We start from the raw sequence: 20968 nt of genomic DNA on the forward strand, positions 1-20968 counted from the left end.
GGAGCAAACTAATTCCTCATGGAATCCAAACAGTGCAAATCCCAAATTTACTCTAGGATTAATCACTTTAGGGAGCACATATGTGCGATGGAAGCCTGCTTCCTGAAACAGCAGGAAAAGAATAAAAAATGCCAGGCTTGCCTGCGGTTTCCCTCCCGGTTTCTGTGCTGGCAACGCTTCTCCCTGGCTTTGGAGCTGGGCCGAGGGCCAGCCAGGAGGGGGGCTCGGCAGCCCAGCCAGGGCATCCGCGGTGCCCGGGAGCTCCGGCCCAACGTGGCCCCACATCCCAGCCCCGGCAGCATGAGGGGAGTGCTCCTTGCTGCAGGAATCCTCTTCGGCCACCTGCAAAGCGTGAGTGTCACCCAGCTCCTGCTTCCCCTGCTTGCGCGTAAATTCCCCCAATAAAACATTTTGCTTTGCATTTCTAACGTTCTCCATCTTCCCTTGCAGATCTTTTTGGCTAACACAGGTAAATCTTTGCATTTTCTGTATTTCTTTTTTTGTTGTTTTTAAATACATCTGAAGGGAACACAAAAATTTTGGATATTTAATAAAGTATTTACTAAGTTTTTGCAGCTTTAAGAATAAAAATGGTCTTACTTAACATATGCTTCAGTTTAAAAATATATGTTGGTATCCTTGCAAACTTGTAAATTCAGTTTTAGGAGTTCCAATTATATTAAATTTTCATACAAATATTTTTACCTGTCACTTATGCTGCGGCCTTAGATGAATCAAAGGTAATCCTCAAGTGGATTAATTGAGCTGTTCACTACAACATATAGATATATTTGCTAGAGATAGGCTTCAGACTCTCCTGCATTTGCACTGCATTATCCTTTGGGTCTCCAAAAAAAGAAAGAAGAATTATCTTTTAAGTGCTAAATATTTTTAACGCTTTGCAAGATTTTCTACTTTATTCAATCTTACATTCTCTGTATGTCTATAGCTGTTATTGCTTTAATTGTGAATGTTGACAATTTAAAAATGTGAGGAATGCAAGACTGCAAGGAATGCACTCACAATTCATTCAGCTGAGTGATAGTGCATTTTTACATATTTTGAACTGTCAGTGTCTTAAATACTAAGTTATTTTGGACATGTTGTCCAAATACAAAGTTCTCTGTAATTGCAAAATATACTTTTAATCCTAATCTTGTTTAGAATACTGTTGATACTGGTTGCATTTTCAAGCATTGATTATACCCAGTATTTGCAATGCTGCAGAAGTTAAAAAGAAAGAAAATAATACAGACATTCTCAAATCCATATATTAGAAAAATAATGAATCAAACAGTGCCTTCCTATCGTGCTTTGAAAAACTCTATTTCTTTGAATAGTACATTCACAACACATACTTAGTACTTTCTTCTTTGTAAGGCTTCAGAATATCTTCATGCCTTTTTTTTTTGTGCAAATAGAAGGGCCCCCCCAAAGCTCTTTTTTTTTTTTTTTTAATAAAGGATAAACTTCTGAATAATGATACTGCAGCATGAGGCGCTTTTAGGAAAAATAGCTATCATCACAAAATGATGAGAGCAAGCAGCAGTCATTACAGTAAATAATAGATTACAGAATGAATGATGGAAATAGCATTCCGAAATTAGTGTAATCCTATCATCTGAAAATTAGGTTACATAAATGATTGATGAGGCACCAAACAATCTTCCTGTCAAGACTTGAATAAATTCAGAATTAACTAAAATGTTTGTGCGTGTATGTGTTTTTTTTTTTTTTTTTTTTAGGTTTTTCTATGTCTGTATATGATGTGACATCAAGAAGCATTTATCTCAAATGGCCCAAGTTCTCAGGAGCCTCATCTTACAGAGTTACAGCTACTCCTGTGAATACTGTAGGCCAGTCACTTTTGACTCATTTTAGTGATGTTAACCTTAAAGGTACTCTGACTTCCTTAACTCCCAATACTATTTATGTTATACAAGCAGAAGCCATTGACAGGAATGGAATTATTCTGGCTGAAACACAGATTATGCAGTCAACAGGTTAGTAAAAAAGCTTTTGTGCAGTATAATTTCCCTTGACCGCAGTAAGACTGGGATTTCATCCCGGATATTTCACTTTAATTTAAATATAATTGTCGTGTTTCTTAAAGCCTCTTGGCTTCAGTATTGGTCTAATTAGCTCTTTTTTCCCCACTGTTTTTCTTTTGTATGTGTTTCCCTGACCTACCATTTGCTGCTCACACCATCAGGCTCTGACTTTCCCAATCACCTCCCCTGATGTTGAGATACAAATGTGAATCTATATACATTTTTCAATAATGAATAGTGATAAATGATGTTTTGGTTTCATAGATAAATTAACTTGATAGCATCTAAGTCATTGATGGGTATCACAGGAGAATATACATAAACCAAAGCCTTTCTTTTATACTTCATCACTGAAATGCAGTTTAAAAGATGTCAGTTAAAGTATTTTAAAATGGAATTTCAACAAGTTTTCAAAGTTGACATTATTTTTTCCAGTAGAATTTCTATCTTCTAAAACGAGTAATTGAATCGCAATAAGCATTTTAAGATATAAGTGTTTATCCTGGTAAGCTTAAGAATTCTTCTTACTAGCTTACTCATGGGAAGACTATAATATATTAATATTCTGTAATTTAGTATTGATGCAAACCAAGTGCTGCTTTGATGCAAACTGAATGCTACATATTCTCTGCCTTAGGCTTGCGTTAAGGGTATTCTGTGTAAAATGTTATGAATTGTTACTCAGGACAGTATTTTAAGAGGAAAAATAACAAAAACATAGTGTAGTAGCTGACAACATAAAGACAGTAAGAGACAAATCTGCAAGCACTTTGTAGGTATGGTCATACAGCAGGTATATTGCCATTTTCACAAATGGGGCAAAGCACATGTATTACTACTTTTACAAATGGGGCAAAAGCTGTTTGAGTACAGCTAAAAGAGAAAATGCTTGGGTCTAAAACAGCAGAGGTGATGCTCTTCACACTGCAAAGGTCTCAAAATCCTAAATAAGTGCCTCGCCATCTACATGCATGCCTCAAGGTGCATACCAAAATCTCCAAAACTTTATCAATCCTTTTCCTAATTCTAGGTAGGATACACTTTTATCTTCTTTTTTTGCTCTTTGAGTCTTTTGCAGTCTTGCTTTATATATGCAGATTCTAGTATGAAAATCCCAATCACAGCACATAAATTGTTTCATTAAGAAACATGCCCTCTTGTGGTCACTTTTCTGACAACATTGCACATCTCTTTCTGAATGACTTTAGCACAGGGCATTAAAAAAGCCTTTAACTGCAACATTTGATGTGTTACGTTCCTGTACATCTGAGCAGGCCTGCTCTGAATAGCGGGCTGGATTACCTGACCTCCAGTGGTCCCTTCCAACATAAACTACCCTATGATTCTGTGACATAAAAATACATTATATATAACATTCTACTTCAGATTGCTTTGTATAAACACACACTTCTTGTTGGTTATTACATAGCTACTTGGCTAATGAGTAATATAAAAATATCTGTAAACATTTCAGTCCAGCAGTCGGTCATTAAGTATATGAGGGAATAGATAAGATAGAAAATATTTATTCTGAAATAGGAAAATCAAAAACTGACTCGCATCTATCGGCAACATACAGAGGAGAATGACAAAAAAGTTTTAAGCAGGAGAAACTACAAAAGCACACCCTCCACTTACCTATCATATTAACTGATACACCATATTTCATCTTGAAATACAAACGCCCGCTCATACCAGTAGCAGATCTTCCAAGAGTTGTCAAACATTATACAGTTGAAAAGTCACTGCACTCCAGACACTGAAACTGCTTCCTGAAACAGAAGTCAATATGTGTTATAGTTTTTAAAAATCAAATAAAAATTTGGTATAAAATATTAACAGAAAACATAAACCATTTACTGTCAGTCTCTGAGCAGGGCTCAGTGCACTCAGCATTTCACAAGGCTGAATTACCTAATTTCAGTATGTCTGTTGTTTTTATTTTTCCTTTCTAGCTCCAGACATGCCTGTTATTGACCAAGCTTATTCCAAACTTAGCAACAGTATCACAGTGGAATGGAGAACAGTCCCAGGGGCTACTAGTTACCTACTGACTGCCCAAGATGGAGATTCCTTCATTGAAACCACAGTCACAAATTCACCAGGCACAGTGACAGGATTGAAAGCTGCTACCCTGTACAGAATCACCATCAGATCTATAAATTCAGGTGGAAGAAGTCAGCCTTCACCTTCCAGAAAAGCCAAAACAGGTGGAGTTATTTTTTTTTATTTCGAATTCTCTAATGAAGTTATAATTACAGCATTCATGGCTTATCAAATTCCCTTTATTTGAAAATATTTGGAACAAAATGAACAGTATAGCCCAGAGGTATACTAGTACTGAGTTGTTATAACATTGTATTATAAATTGCATGGAGCAAATTCACCTTGGAGTTTTTGACAACTAAAATTTGAGTGTCGACTATCATCGTGAGAAGGAGAAACAATTCAAAGTATAAAATGAGAATGTTAGAGGATAGGAAATGCAGTGTCATCTTAATTCCGTCATCTTAATTCCTGTACCCGTTCAACTTTCACACCTCGCGGTATAGGTTATAATCATTCTGTAAAACCTGTAGTATCACAGTGAATGTACCAAATCAATTTCCTTATCTATCCCATCAACCCTGCTTTAATTTACGCTTCTGTTTTGTTATCTGTATAATGGTCTGAAAGAGTTTGATGATTGTTGTTTCTGTGTTTGAATGCGGAATATGGTTCCTTTAAGCATAGCATTAGAAATACAAAGGCTTAATCTGTGTTTTCTCCACAGTGCTGGCTGCTCCGATCCTGTCGGTAAGTTCTCCGAGTTGTGACTCCATTGCGGTGAGCTGGAAAGCTGTTTACATGGCAGTGGGATTCTCTGTGTCCCTCATGAGATCAGATGGTTTGGGCAGGATGCTGAAGGAGAACACCACCAACACCTCCTTGGTGTTCACCGACCTGGACCCAGGAACTCTCTACACTATCAAGGCATATGCCTGGGATGCCAGTGGGATGCCTGGAGATGATTTCACATATAATCAAAGAACAAGTAAGAAAAATTTTGAAACCAAATTAGGCATACAAAAGCACACCAGGGCATATATATGTTTTGTGTGTGTGTGTGTGTGTGTATATATATGTATGTGTGTGTCTGCGTTTCAGTGGATTTTTCACTGAATATTGGACAGATTTTCAGCTTATATACATTATTTTTATATTCATTATAAATGAATATAACTAAGGCAAATATACCATTAAGGTACCTGGGAGAGATCTGGGCCAAGATTACATATGCTAGAACTGATGTAAGGACTTTCTTATTTATGAACAACAAATACTCAAAGCAGGGGATTTCAACAGAAAGCTTTGTGTCGGTACAAAACTATACTTCTCTCTTTAAAAATGTCACTTTAATATGTTTAATTTCCAAGTTCTGAAAAGATCATGTCTGCAGGTCATATGCTAAGTTGTATTTACAAGTTTTCCAAACCATTACACCCTAGGTCCGACGGCACCAGCAGATGTTCAAGTAGCTTTTAATAGTGGTACTTTAAGAGCTATTGTTTCTTGGATGCCAACAGAAGGAGCCCTAACTTACAGTGTGATAGTCTCCAACAGACTCTTGACATTGAAGTGTAACTCGTCTTCTAGCTCCTGCACGGTGCCATCGCTCCAGTGTGGATCAGAATACTCTGTTTTTGTCATAGCGCATAATGATGCTGGATCCAGTAAACCAACTGTTGCAGTGAGCTTAAAAACTAGTAAGTTAAAAATGGTCTTTATATAGTTTACGATGTTTTGATATATATTTATCTTCTAATGCAAATGAATCCTTTATAATTCATAAGTGGCACATGAGTAGTTTTTTCTGTTTCTACGCATGAACTCTCATGTATCTTCAGTTGTCAGGGATAATATTCTAAGCTTTCTTCATACTTCTGTGAGAAAACTTGGAATGGGATATGTTGTCAAAGCGAGTAAGGCTGCATTTCCCTATTATAAGTACCTGTTCCCTGAGCATGAAATAAACAAAATACTATAAAGTCCCCATCCATGTCAGCTCAGTCACAGACAGGAAGAAATCGCTGGGGAAAGAACAGCTTGAAGACTAGTCCTAGGCTGAGAACTGCCAGTCTAGATTCAGGAGTTACTTAGAAAGCAGATCACAACCACTTCCAGATGAAGTTGCACCACAAATCAAGATATAGTCACAGGCCATTCCCTGATAGCAGCTTTATGAGGACAAAAGGTTGCTACTCTCAGCTGCTTATCAGCATTGCCACATCAGAGGGCACCTGATGACCTGTTAGAAGAATTATGCATGGAAGCAAAATTTAAACCATTTTTGTTAATATATGCTATTTGAGTATATTATATGCTACTACTAACACTACTGTATGCTATGAGTTAGATACTCACACAAGCAACTGAGAAGTAGATCTAATGGGATGAGAACTGGGGCTGTAATCTTTCTGGTCAAAAGTGCTTCAGATAGCTGATGTTATCTTCTAAGAGCAGTGAACTAAATTTTTAGAAGCAGAAAAAAAAGAATAAGAATATTATTAAGACCAAAAAATAGATTTTGCAGTTCAGTGTGAAACCTAAGCAAAAGACCAGGATATTCACACACAGTGAGTTTCTCATCAGTATCTGAAGGATTTTCACACAAAGGCTTTCGGAATCCAACTGCTGTTCAAGCTAGTTTGCCAAATGTCATCCAAACCCGCAATCTGTGAGCACAGAAAATGCCAGTTCCTGTGGAATACCAACTCTTAACTCACTTATTGCTGCTTTTCACAAGGGCTCCTTAAACAAGTCGTTTTCATGTAAGAAATCAAGGTAGCATCAACTTTGTTCCATAAAAATGATATTCACTGTTCATCTAAATGTAAATACCATTCTCTGTAAAACCAAACTAGTTGCTGTTTTCTGCTTTTTAAGCTGAGTAGATAAATGCTTTACTTTTTTCCTAAAATATAAATAATTTAAATATTCTATTTTTTCCCCTTTTTTTAAAATATTGTTTTCAGTCCCTTGTGCACCAGGAAGTGTATCAATTGAAGAGGATGAAACTGATACCTTGTTGGTATCTTGGTCTAGTGTGTATTTTAGCCATTATTATGTTGTTTTTGTGAAAAGCGATGATGGCTTGGAAGTGTACTGCAACACATCCCATACTCAGTGTCATTTTCAGTCGGACTGCGGCTTCACCTATTTCATTAGCGTCTTTGCATATAACGAGGCAGGCCAGAGTCCCTTAGGTGATGTATTCAACTACACTACTGGTAAGTAGTGATGTATTTTTGCAATTTGTTTAGTTCCATTAACAGTACTGATGGTAGAACTGCAGTTGATTTTATCTTCAGTAATCAAGTGCAACAACATGCTTATAGATTTGTAACTAATGCAATTCTGCAAAGTCTTAAACTTCTCATAGTCAGTTTTCATAGTTGTAAAACAAAACAAAAAAGCAAAAAATTAGTTCTATTGGAAATTGTGAAACACATTGTAAAAGTGTAAAAGCATAATTTCTAGATGCTACTGAAATTAAGACAACCGTACACGCACCTGAGGATCCCATGTAGCTTTCTTTTTTTCTGTAGACTAACAGACTGGCTACAGATGCTATCACCCTTCAAATATATACAAACTTATGAGTGCCTAAACATTCAAATGCCCTCTTCTGAAGTCAAACAAGTGTGGGATTAATGAGACTGTGTGCGTGAGATGTTTAGAAATTTCAAATAAAAAGCATGAAAATAAATGAAATATTGCTTGGTTTAATGTCACATTTCAGTCCACCCCAAAGTTACCATCTCTGTCATTTTTCTGTTTTTAGCACCTTGTTGCCCCAGCGACTTCAGCACCGCTTTTGTGTCAGGTGACACTCTAGAGGTTACCTGGTCTCCTGTCCGTGGTGCTGAAATGTACGAAACCAGAGCTGCAGCCAAGGCTGGCGCCGTGCAGTGCAACGACACAGCCCCCGCGTGCACCTTATCGGCTCTGCAGTGCAACACCCAGTACAACATCACTGTTTACTCCTTCAGTGAAGTCAGGGGCAGCAATAAATCATGTGCATCTAAATATGTGGCAACAGGTATTATGATTATTTTTATTTTCATCAGCAGAACTATTAACTGGACACTGCAGTCATTCATTCATCAAAAGCACTGAGCGACTAGTTACTTGAACTGATAATACTTCCAGATTTTTCTTCTTCCTCGTTTAAAAAGATACTGTAACCAAAGACCTCAAGAAGGGCTGGGATGGAATGTTACTGTATGCTTCAAAATTTTGAAAATCAAGTTCACAATTCAACTTATTTTTTTGCATGCAAAACTTTCAGGTTGTCAGTTCTGTCAAGAGCTCTAAATTCTCACCAGAAGTAACCATTTAAGAATCACATGTTATTCTAAGTCCATTTGTCTATTCTAACTCAAAGTTAATATTAATGTATATAGACTGTATAAACCAACTGTTTATACATTGCTAATGCAAAATCTTTCCAGCTCCCTGCAGTCCTGAAATTAAAAACATCTCAAAAGATGCTCTTTCTGTAATCAGCGTGTACTGGCAACCTAATAACGACGACGCTACATACAGCATCACTGCAAGAGGTGAGGCTGGGCTGTGGCACTGCACCAGCTCTGGAAACTCCTGTACCATAACTAATCTTCCCTGTGGAGCCGTTTTCTCTGTTAGTGCTACAGCAAAATCACCAGCAGGACAGAGCTTACCAAGCTACAGTGTCCCTTTAGAGACAGGTAAGTGGGCAACTGCGCATAAGGGAAAAAGACTTAGCAAAATAATAATATTTATATGTCCCTCTTTGCTTCGGCTTTTTCTAAATGACATTGTGCACTACTAGATGATATGTCCTGTGCCTAACTGTATGTGTTATATATGTACAAGAGATCATCTGGCAGGTCCATCATACTGAGACACAATACAATACAACCACAATACAACCAATTATTTGTCATAGCGACCTAACTAATATATTGCATGACCTCCTTGTCAGCACTTTCATTATTAATATTACCAAGAGAAGCACAAAGATGATGTGATTTTTATCAAGAAAAAGATCAAAGTACATCCTGCCACCATTAATTAATTGTTAATCTGTTCGCACAACTTTGGTCTGTACCATTTACCCAAACCATTTCCAGGCATGGTTCTGAGATTAACTTAGAAACCAGAACTCATTTTCCACAGACATTGTGGTTGTGGTCATCTCATTTTGTACAGTAGAAGACATAAATGAAGAGAAAGCCAGGCTCAGCCTTTGGACTTGAGAGGCAACCTGAGAGTCTAACTACAGAGTTATTAACGAAGATACTGATGAACAAGCCTCAAAATAATTCAGGACTCTTAAAAATAAATTGGTCTTACCTTGACACTGCTTTAAATGCTTACCACTTTTTCAAAATAGTCAAATATTTTCCAGCACGCTAACATTTATTAGTTGCAGTGTCTGAAAATATCTTTAATTTCTGCCTTAAAAAGAATATCCACTTCTCTCTCTCTTTTTTTTTTTTTTTTTTAAATTCTTTTTAAGCTCCTTGTTGCCCTACTGACCTGACACTAACTCAAGTGACACAGTCTGTAACAAATATCAGCTGGTCTGTTGGAATGGGCGCACAGACATATGCAACAACACTCGAATCTCCAAAAGGACAGGCAAAGTGTCACACTCTTCAGAACTATTGTCTCCTGGGATGCATCACATGTGGCACCAACTACACTGTATCTCTGAAAGCCATCAGTGAAACTGGTTTGACATCCACTTGCACATACCAAGGATATTCTTCCAGTATGTACATAAATGCAACTGGAAAAAAACAACTCGGGAAACATGTTATTTTGCATGCTGTGTTCCTCACACAAATAGCGTAGCTAAAATTAACTAATAGTTAATAACTTGGTTCCCTGTTGGGGAATTCATTTCACATAGCACTTAAATGCTGTTCTTGTAACTGTCATCAGCTGGCCATATAAAGAAATTTAGACAACAAGCATAAATTAATTTTGGAGCCCACAGATGGGTCCTTCTGCTTTCAATGTCAGAGGAGAAGCAACAATATTCCAGTGTATTTAAAAGTCAAAAAATAAAATATGCATTCCAACTTGACAATGTGGCCCTAAGAGAACAATTTTCCCTTTTGAACAGTTACTTTAGGTTTCTGTTGAAGGTAAATATGGCTCATTGAATTGTTGGAATTTAGGATAATAGTAATTATGTCACCTGCTTTAAAACTTGTTTAGAGAATTTAGTTTATTGAGAGTTTGTAAGATATAATTATTGATATGTGTTTTTTTCTGCAAGGTGCTTGTTGTCCTTCTGGGGTCAAGCTATACAGACTTGGCAATAATGGTATCAGGGTACACTGGCGAGCTTCTGAAGAAGTGACAACTTTCAATACTGACCTATATGGCTCAAAAGGCAACTTCACCTGTGCCCCTCTCTCAGGTCTCAGTCACTGCGATATCACTGAGATACCTTGTGGGGACGTCTACACAGTGGTAGTAACTCCAGCTACCAATCAAGGGCTGAAACTTGCACTTTGTCCTAAAAAAATATATTCAGGTAAAACTTCTTTGTACCATGTACTGTTGTCTGTGCATGCTATATGGACAAGATGTAACCAGAGTTTATGTCAGAAAAGGCAGTGCAAAGGAGAACTTTGTTATCCTAGCGCTGACTCCAACATAAAGTTTACAGGTGCTACCTTGCAACATCTATACTAGGAGCATCACAAGAGCATTTGGGGACTGGATATAGGGTTTTGTGGGGTAATTGTTCTTCTCCTGAGCATAGTTGTTGCATGAGAGAGACTTGTATTTACCTATACAGATGCATCGTAACTAGCGTATCAACAATCTGGTGTGGTGAATATAGTAGGTTAATTTTCAGTTGAGATACTCAGGATTAGAAGGTAGAAGCAAATAAATGAGGATTTTTTGGGGGTTCTGTAGAATGTAGAAACACATAAGAGGAACTTCAGCAAAACGTTCCTACAGAAATAAATGGTGTATATTTTAAATCACAATAGACTAAAGTGCAGATGATTTCCTTGGGCGTCCTTTCCCAGGGACTAAATATAATCCATCATAAAACTAATACCAGCTGATGAATTGTACAGTTGTATAACACAGTCTAAATTCTACGGGCTACTCCTGTTTTCCAGCATACCACCAGACAACTAACACATACTCTTGCTTCATGTCATTTCAGTAACTTGTTCTGGAAGCTCTGTTGGAAGGGGTAAGAGAAAATAGTATATCCTTTCCAAATCCATAGTGTGTATAAACCACAATAGCATTGTATAACCTTAAACTCAAAGTCAGGTATGAACAGTATATACTTGATAGTCAAGGCTTGGGTTCCTGTTATGCATTTTCTCCTCCTGCCACTTACACGGCATTATTATAAAACTTTTTTTACCTATGTTGTGGCCTGCACACTATCATGCTATTCTACATTGCTGCTTTATATTTAACATTTACCTAGTCGCACATAAAAAGTTCATCTTTCAAAGCTTAGTCAAATAGCTATCAGTTTTCTCCCCTACCTGAAGTTATTTTAATTTCTGGATTCCATTACAGTGATTTATAGAGGAAAGAGAAACGCAGAACATCTCTAAATGGAAATTGTTTCAGATAAGGAGGTAAGATGAGTCATAATTCAGATTAAGATTTACTGATCAAGTTTTCCCTGCCGTTATCTCTGGAATTCAGCGGATAAACTTCATATTTAACTGATTTGTTAAAAATTCATCATGTTTATCTCAAAAAACTAGTAGTGTCCACTCCTAGCATCATTGCTAAATTTGCCTATTATTTTGTTTTCTTCCACTTACACCAGTAACTCCTAACTCATTTCTGATACCATCTTGTACTTGCCCTCTTAACCCAAATAGATCAAGACACTCACTCACCAGCGCTTATTCTTCCTGATACTTAAAATTAATTCTGTCTCTTGCACAGAATTATTGATGTTCTGAACTATTTACTTCGAGTTAAAAGCAACATAGCGAGAAGTCACTCTGCAACAGCTGGTGCTGACCTTCTTCTCCACTGAGGTTGATCAGCCTCTCATTGCTGTTCTCACAAGTACGCTGAGCGCTGAAGATGCTGGTAACACCATTCTCTAAGTGCCCTTCTCCATCTTGCTTTCCCTGCAACTGGAAAGACGACATCTGTGTTTAACTGCAAGTCATCCTGCTTGAGGACCGCGAGGAAGGAAGCTCAACAGCTGGTCATATCTTATCTATACCAGGATTTCATAGATGAGCAGCCTCAACTTCAGTTCATCGTTTAAAATGCAGATGAACATTTACATAATACAGCATGAGCAGAGATCTAAGTAACCATCTATTTTTTCCCTGTCATGCAGTGAGTTTTGGAAGCTGCTCCAAGACAGTTACTAATCAGTAGGTGTATTCTAGGCCTAATGTATCAATGAAAGAGACAGAAACAAATGTTACATTAACTCCTTTTTAAAAGGATGGGAAAAAGCAGTTTCACTATACTCAAAGTAGCTTGAGGGCTCATCGAATATTCTTGTACCATTTAAAACACAATGAGCTGATTAAAATCACTGTTTTTTAATCATAGGTGCCTTAATTAAAATTTACTTAACAGAAATCAGTTGAAGTGAATCATTTTAAAGATTAGCTGTAATTATGTAAAGATAAGTAGTTGCAACAAAAATGTAAGAGGGCTCAGTGTTCAATAACAAGTTAATTCCACTTGACACAGAGCAGCTTGTTTTTTAAGCTACTACAGAAACAGGTGAAATCCCTCTGTACTTCAACTGGTTCAGAATTAGACCCAAAATCATTCAAGTTAAGGGTTTAATTATTTATTTTTTTTAAGAAGCAGCTCCTCCCTCCCAACTAATTATGCTTTGAGCAGAGATCCTCAAGAGTGCTTTTTAAACATTGTCTTAACCTACTTAAATAACTGGTCAATCTGGCAAAGCACTTTCACTTGGGTGGATGTCTCTGACCTGTGAAGTTATTCTCACTTCACAGAAGTGAGTCCAAAAAGGCTCAAGCATCTACCAGAATCAGTGGTAGTCACTTAATTCTTTTACGTTCCCTTTAAGAGCTCTTGGCTAGTTGTGTACTGTCTTTGACTAAGCACAGACATATTGAGCTCTAAATACTAAAAGCATGATGAGCTCAGCAGTATTTCTTCATACACATATAGATGAAAATATAAAAAGCACTGATATTCACATACTAAGTACTAGACTGTTATATAATCATGAACACATGCTACAGCCACCTGCTTTACAGTGGGCACAAGTCTGATGCACTTACTTGAGAACTTTTTAAGAGTGACAGAAGAACAGCTCTGCAGCCTTACCTCTCAGGGAAACTATTACAATACCTCTACACAAAATTAGTAGAAATTTCCTTTTAAGGATGAGGAGCCAAATGTCAGCCGCAATTGGACTGCCAGTAATTGCATCAAACCAGTAAGCACCAGAAACTCCATTGCTCCTTCTCATTTTAAGGAAGATCATATAAAAAAAAAAAAAGTTACCAGACATATGAAAAGGTCTCAGGAGTCTCTAGACCCAAAACCAAGATCTGTAAGATATTAAGTCCACACTGATATTTAAGTGAGGAGTCTTGGTTTACATGATTTTTTTAATGAGCCAATATAACCTGTATGTCACTCAAATATTCTAATACTACCCATTACATTGGTAGTTCAAGCATATCATTTCTGAATCCAATCAACCCCTGAAGTCAGAAAGGACTATTTGTTAAAGACTAAGAGTCAAGTCCTCTAGTTCTTGCCCTTGGAAGAAATACTCACATAGGCTGACTGGCCTCTGCACATGCTGTATGGAAATACTCACTACCATGATGAGGTCTTGCAGCATTTCTACTTCAGGATGTTTCATTTTGCACACTTAAGGGCTCAATGTCAAAAAGCTCCGGAGACAAAAAGCAACTCTCTAGGGACAGACAAAGTGTTCCACTTAAGAAAAAGGTTAACCTTATTGTTTCAGATGAATCCTTGTAGCAAAAGCCGTTCAGTTTGTCAGGATGCTTTTACGTGACCATTACAGATTTTTCCCTTCTGTACTAAACAGGAGCTCAGTACTTTTGGTCTTCCATGGCAATGGACAGAACTCAAGCTCAAATTTGCAATTTAATTGACATAACACATATTCAAACAATACCTGAAGCACCTCAATACTGCCATACTTCCAATACTGGGAAACATGATTCCTCCTTTAGATTTTTGATATATACCAAGGAAATGAATACTCAAGAGGACAACAGTTCAAATAAACAAAAAAACACCCTAACATTTAAATATTGTGTCTAGATGACCTGTCTAGATGACAGAAGCAAAAAAGCACAAATTCACTTTCAGGCCTCTTCGTGACCATGAGTCATACCTAGGCTCTTCATATCTTCTTACTATTCCATTCCTCCATCAGTTTTATCTTCTTCAAATGGTAGCTACTACACAAAATTCTTGATTTATATGAACTATCACTTCATTTTGTAACGGAACACAGATGAACCCAAACATTCTTCAACCGGCAATGAACATGCAGGGAAAAGCTGACACTCAATACAAAGGAATTAATTGAGAGTTTATTCCAGATGGTTCTCCTCACTTAGTATACAAGTCATCAGAATAATCTATCAAATAGAGTTGGACTTTAATGATACGATTTTTGCATAATGCATTTTGGTTTTTGCTTCAAACAATCTGTTTTAAAAAAAATCTGCCAGAGATGAAATGTTCAGCACAAACTGCAATCCTTACTACTTGTAGAAAATGACTTAAAAAAGGACACTATCAGGTAACTCTTATTTTAACTGTTTACACTTATAAAAATGCTTTGGAAGCTTGAAACTGAAAATTTTTGTAAGAATTTCTTCTTCCTACCTCCCTCCTCCAATCTCACATGCCTTTATTAGCCCAGAATAATCATGAATGACAGCGTGGCTTCCCATTAAAACCATTAAAAAGACAAATAGATAAAACTGTGTTTAAAAATAGTGAAACTTACATTGACGTTTCCAAACAAATAAAACGCTTAGGTGGCTACAGTACTCATCCATCAACCTTAACAGTTTCCCTGTTCGAGGTAGCCTTTCTAAAGAATCACTATAGACAAGCCCCAACATAACCTAAATCTTTGCATCAAAACCACTATATCCTTGAAAGCCCATTCTCAATTTAACACCAGTGGTGATCAACATAATACATTTTAAAAGCTTCTGAGAGCAGCAGGTACAGTGGACATAAGTGTTAGTTCTAAATCTGCAGCCCTCAATGTACACTGTATGCACATAAATATCTCAGCTATAATACACATTCAGGATCCATCCCTAAAAGCCACACTATTATGCAAATCACAGCCATGCTAACTTCAAGATATAAACCATAATTCCACATCTACAAAACGAAAGTAGAATTAGTGGCAGTTTATTGCCTCATACAAATTTAACCAACATGGCAACCATGCCAAAGGAATTAAAACATTTTCAGGACATATGTACAGACTGTACATTTCAGAAACATTTGAACAATAAAAATGCAAGAACAATCTTTGTATTGTGAGTTAAACTAAACAAATGGTTCGAAACCGTCAATGCATTGAATGGGTTTACAAAAGGCACTTCCCTAACCAAAATTGGAAACAACAATCTGCAGCCTAGAGGGAGGTTGGAGAAGAGTGCTCATCAACTACTGCACAATCTCAACTGTAAGAAAAAATAAGCAGGATTTAATCAAACATTTATAGGATTCAATGTGATCCACTTCTGAAAGAGTTCACACAGTTTCATCTTTGTTTTTTTGTTGCTTTTCTTGGCTCTCTTGTTCTGTACTTTGGCTCCTTCGACGATCCTGTTTGTCTGAATGGTCCTTGCTATCACCGGGCTCCTGTTTGTGAGAACGTTCTTTGCTTCTACTACGCTTTCTAGATCTCTCTTTGCTGGGACTGTGATCTCGTTTCCTAGACTTCTCATCACTATCTGCTCTTCCTCGGCTTCTGCTCCTACTTCGTTTATTTGATTTCTCTTTGCTTTCACTTTTATGTTTAGTCGATTTCTCTTTGCTCCTGCTCCGGCTGTGCTTACCTGTATTCTTACTTCGGCTCCTACTCCTATGCTTTCTTTCCCTGCTTCGACTTCTACTATGTTTTCTCTCTTTTTTGGAATCCCTCTTGTCATCACGGTGTTTCTTATCATCCTTGTCATCTTTGTGTCTCCTCTCTTCTGCATCACCCTTACTTCTCCTCTCTTTCGACCTCTCTCTAGATCGATCACTATCTTTTTCCCTCTCACTACCTCTTTCCCTGTCATAATCTCTATCTTTTTTCCTGCTTCGTTCATTTTCTTTCTCTCGCTCCCTATCCCTGTCTCTCCGATCTGCTTTCCTGTCTCGACTTCGACTGCGGCTTCTGTGTCTTTCCCTGCTCCTGCTTCGTCTCCTTTCCAGCGCCCGATCCGTACTCCGGGATCGCCGCCTTTCTTTTTCCCTCTCCTTAGCTTCACGTTCTAGCCTTTGCCGCTCTCTTTCTCTTTCTAGTTCTCTATCAAAACTAGATGATCCATGGCTTTCCCGATGACGACTTCGGCTTCTGGATCTTCTGGGAGACCTTCTGGGGCTGATAGACCGTCTTGGAGACCTTTTAAAACAAAGGATATTCAAATTAAAGCACAGTTTTTAAGTAACCCTACTTCTTTTCCAAATTCACAAATGCAGCCTCCATTTAATCTTAAAAATCACATATCCTATAAATATCACAGTGTCATCTAATCACTTCAACCATTGCCATCTACAGCTTACCGTCTTAAAACCTATCCCAGTAAAAGGAGGATATGATATTCCTGACATTAAGGTCAACACTGAACTTCCAACATTAATTTTCAATATAATACATATATAACCTTGAACGTCTACGTTCTACATGACGATCTATTTCTTCCATTCCCTCTTTGCCATCTTTCTTGATTTTTCTAGGTCTGCTTTTAATTTGCTGGTCAATAGTTTTCTGGACTGGCACAGGAATTCTTGGAAACAACGTTGAAAACCATTCCAGCTTAGTGAGGAAGGAACGAAGCATCTCTCCAATGGTCATGACACAACCCCCACCTGCCTTCACATCCAGGTCCTACAAAATACAAATAAAAAAATATCCTGATGGTCAAAAACATTCTTTACTGATTTTTAAAAATAATGCTGCTATATTACTGCCCTCTTGAAGTCTCATGATTATGAAAGTCTACTTGTCTCATTCTAATACATTTCCTTAGAAAAATTCAAATTCTGCACCCTTTGGATTTGGCAACATACGTTACAGATAGGGAGTGGAACTTAATATATATGCATGCAGGCACATTCTAATCCTGCAGCCATCTGGATGGTAAGGGACTGTCAATGTAGAGATTAACGTGAAATCCCCTTACACAGTCTGGTTATATGGTATGATTCTGTACTTATCTAAATGCCACAAAGTTGAGAAGTCCTCTCAAGCTATACGTAATACTTCATTTTGTGGATACACAACTGTGTATCGTCATACCCAACCCTGTGGCCTAAATTATTTAAGAACTACATCATTGCCTATCTAAAAATGATCATAGAAAAATTTGTAGTAGTACAAAATGGCATCCTAACAAAATTGGAAGCAATAGCAAACCAACTGCCATGAAGCAGTGAGGTTTCTAATTTAGAAATATGTAAAAAAATAAATAAATGAACAAATAATTGGAAACGCATAATCCATGATGACCATTGTCTCTGAAAAGGGTCATTACCGCATGAAGGCCTTCTTGCTATGCCCTCTCACAGCTCAGGACATGTTAGTCAGCTATTGTCAGTCCCAAACCTATAGTGCAAGCACACAAGGAAAGTGAGATTTGTTATCTAAACAGGAAGAGAAAATCTAAATGTAAAACTGCTTGCACTCACACACATTTAAGTGTTCAGATATACAGTATTTCCAAATATAATCGCTGCAGAGATCTAAAGAAGAAAAAGATGAGTTAAACGTAGCATCTGGAGAGTATGTACAGTTAAACAAAATAAACATTAAAGAAGCATTTTGAAAGTAACTCTGTATCCTGGGAAGATTTTCCTTTTCACAGCAGTATGACAGAGGTGACCTGCTGGAGCTGACCTGCTCCAGATTTATGAATCGGAGAAAAAACACTGTAGGTTGAAATAATTGAGATCTATTTGTTTCATCTCATGAGTTTGACTAAGACTGTCAGAAAAAAAACTATTCAAAATACAGCCCCAAGTACTTTTTTTTTTCCCTCCCTACATAACAAAAATGATATTGAAACTGGGAGGGAAAGAAGAACACTAATTCCAAAAAAATACAAGGATGTTTTAAGTAATAAATATATGTTGATAACCAATATTAGAGCAAAAATGGAAATGTATAAGCTAAATACTGCACTTTGAATAATGAACCAGTTAAGACCTGCAAAGAATAGCACTCAATTGCTTTATCATCCTGTGAAAGAGGTTTGTGGGACCCTGAAAAATGAATCCACCCGCATCTTCCCCAAAGTTATAACGTAGCACTTGGAGAAGAGTTAATATATAGCAGCACCACCTGAGGGAGAAGGAGAATATCACAGCTATGCAATCAAGGCTTGAATTTATGTTTTGATTTTTATTATAAATGTACAATAACACAGCTTTACCTGGAAAAACAACTGTCTCCTTGCACAGTGCTTTTGATACTTAGCATGAAAGCAGCTGTTTAAAATAAATACACTGTATTGTAGTCAGATGCTGGCAGAATTAACAATTAATTAGTACATCTATTTGGTCATTTGCAACTATGACATTTGGCAGTTCTAGAGTTAGCTGTCTTGTACCACAATGAAATGTAGAAATCATTATTTTCTGTTCCATTCTTAAATCTAACAGTTTAAAACTCAAACATAAATTGCAACAGCAGACTGTATATTCAATTTCATATACCTAGAAACCTCATCCACAGCATTCCACTCCATTATTCCAGCCAGTAAATTAAAGTTTCAGTCCAAAAGGATTTTCAATCCTTTAGTTTTTTTTCCTATTGTACTACATAATAATGCTCTCTTACTGAACTTCCAAAGTTAGCAACTTGTACCGCTTTTCATTGTCCCATACATTAAGTTTAATAAGAACAGCGCTGTCTTATGCAGTAAATAAGATGCTTGCTTTTCCTCAGAAGAAATTTAGTCTACAGTAATGCCAGTACACAAGTAATGACCAGAGATATTTCCGGTATTATTTCTCAAAGACAAATATACTTTTCTACTATGTTCTTCCCACTGCTCCATGTAAGCACCAATTCTCCCTACCCCTGTAAGAAATACAAATACAAATTCAGCATTCTAAGCACACTTACTATACCTTGCTTATAAACAATTGTTTTTTCTAAAAACGCACAGATACCACACTCATGCAGCCTGCTGTTTGCATCCTTATGTCATAAACTTGTTTCACATGATCTTGTAATAACTGACACACAACTGACAATATACTAAGCCATGGAAGACTTAAATCTTGGAAATCCGAGAACAAGAACCCAGTTGCTAGCTCAAACCTGCTTCCCATGCTAAATTAATGATTTGAAAAAAATAAATACAACATTGTTAACATTCAAACTACAATAAAGCTTATCAGAGAACATTTAAACCTAAAGTAGTAACATGAAAAGAAACAAAAGAAAACAAATTATTACCCTTGACGACATACCTCTTCATCATCAAGAAAGGATTCAAACCAGTCCCACAGATCTGTAGGCGGCTGAGTGTACCTTGAAGTTGAAAAAGGACACAAAATCTTAATACTTTTTCCTGTATATTAAGCTAGTCATTAGTTAATTATATTGATATTTACCTAATATACATAAATCCAAGAGCCCTAATGTATGGAGAATCTGTATGAGTTATAAGGCCCATCACTTGCTTACGGGTAAGTTTCAGTGTAAATAGTTTGTAGAGCAGACAAAAGGCAGTTGATACAATTCCTCCAGTTCCAACACCACGTACCTTTAAACAGAAAAAAAGTTAGATGACAACATAGGAAGTCACAAAGACCTTATCCTGACTCTACAAGAGTACATAAACACTAAAACAGGATAAAATCTAAACCTACAGAAAACACTGTGAAAAAAGTATCACTACATGGCAGCCTCTCCAGGGTTTCAGAAAGTAAGAAGAATAAAACATTTCTTTATAATAAATACTCTTTCAGATAGGGACTGAGAAAATGTAGTTTTATATTTTAGCTAGGCTTAGGATATTTATTTACTAGACACATAAAAATTTAAGAAGGCACGTACTTCTACTTACCCCTCCGCACATCCCTGTCTGGCCTGCCGTTTTTCTACTCCCCTTTTCCCATGGTTCAACATGTGTAACCTAAAAAGGGGCAGGAGGGAGTAATGAGAAAAGAAAAAAGAAACAAAGACAATTATAACCTCCATAAAGCTTAACTGCCTAAATAAAACAAATCGAAACAATAGATTTCCTACATCCATCTTAATCAGCTTGTCTTTTCCTAACAAACTGAGGCACAAGTCTGCTTTGACGGAGTAGAATGTTTGGCTTTTTTCATATCATTATAAATAAATAAATACATAAACAAACCACGATCACCAGTGAAACTTTTGAAACAGAAACAGGAAAAACAACTATACTTACTATATCCAAACAAAAATATTTTAGTGATAAAACTTCAAATAATTCAAATGATCTTTTTAGATGCATTTAAACACTTAGAGATGGGATGCAAGAACACAGTTAACTAATCATTCCTTATATTTGACAATTAGAATTTTATGCAAGTTAAAAAAAAAAAAAGCCCAAGCTACAAAAAAATAATGAAACAGAAGGAAATCACATCTACAGCTGTACAGAAATAGACTAGTATACTTC

The 20968-nt window shown here is 36.9% G+C and overlaps 2 protein-coding genes across 2 annotated transcripts in view; one reads left to right on the forward strand and one right to left on the reverse strand.

The window, feature by feature from the left end:
* The first annotated feature begins 87 nt into the window (after window positions 1-87).
* On the forward strand, window positions 88-12245 carry FNDC7 (fibronectin type III domain containing 7). The gene is made up of 14 exons (XM_026043778.1): window positions 88-351; window positions 451-469; window positions 1746-2003; window positions 4007-4261; window positions 4825-5085; window positions 5540-5797; window positions 7067-7321; window positions 7876-8133; window positions 8546-8800; window positions 9595-9849; window positions 10363-10623; window positions 11272-11301; window positions 11643-11704; window positions 12024-12245. Exons 1-13 carry the CDS (start codon window positions 88-90, stop codon window positions 11678-11680), a joined length of 2667 nt encoding a protein of 888 aa, XP_025899563.1. The 3' UTR covers window positions 11681-11704; window positions 12024-12245.
* A 2457-nt stretch (window positions 12246-14702) lies between these two features.
* PRPF38B (pre-mRNA processing factor 38B) overlaps window positions 14703-20968 on the reverse strand; it is a 9271-nt gene continuing 3005 nt past the window's right edge. The window contains exons 2-6 of the mRNA XM_026043873.1: window positions 20384-20452; window positions 19929-20080; window positions 19785-19845; window positions 16973-17196; window positions 14703-16710 (exon numbers count right to left, since the gene is read on the reverse strand). Coding sequence (XP_025899658.1) covers window positions 15852-16710; window positions 16973-17196; window positions 19785-19845; window positions 19929-20080; window positions 20384-20452 — 1365 coding nt within the window. The 3' untranslated portion in view covers window positions 14703-15851. The remainder of the gene's footprint in view (window positions 16711-16972; window positions 17197-19784; window positions 19846-19928; window positions 20081-20383; window positions 20453-20968) is intronic.

This window comes from Nothoprocta perdicaria, unplaced genomic scaffold (genome assembly GCF_003342845.1).
Source record: "Nothoprocta perdicaria isolate Ctin4 unplaced genomic scaffold, notPer1 scaffold_34, whole genome shotgun sequence".
Lineage (NCBI taxonomy): Eukaryota > Metazoa > Chordata > Aves > Tinamiformes > Tinamidae > Nothoprocta > Nothoprocta perdicaria.

Excerpts from the sequence above, each read along its gene's own strand:
- FNDC7 (XM_026043778.1), top strand. The coding sequence starts at position 88 with ATGGAAGCCTGCTTCCTGAAACAGCAGGAAAAGAATAAAAAATGCCAG. Across the intron at positions 4,262-4,824 it reads TTCCAGAAAAGCCAAAACAG|TGCTGGCTGCTCCGATCCTG; the intron begins GTGGAGTTATTT and ends TTTTCTCCACAG. Across the intron at positions 11,302-11,642 it reads TGGAAGCTCTGTTGGAAGGG|TGATTTATAGAGGAAAGAGA; the intron begins GTAAGAGAAAAT and ends ATTCCATTACAG.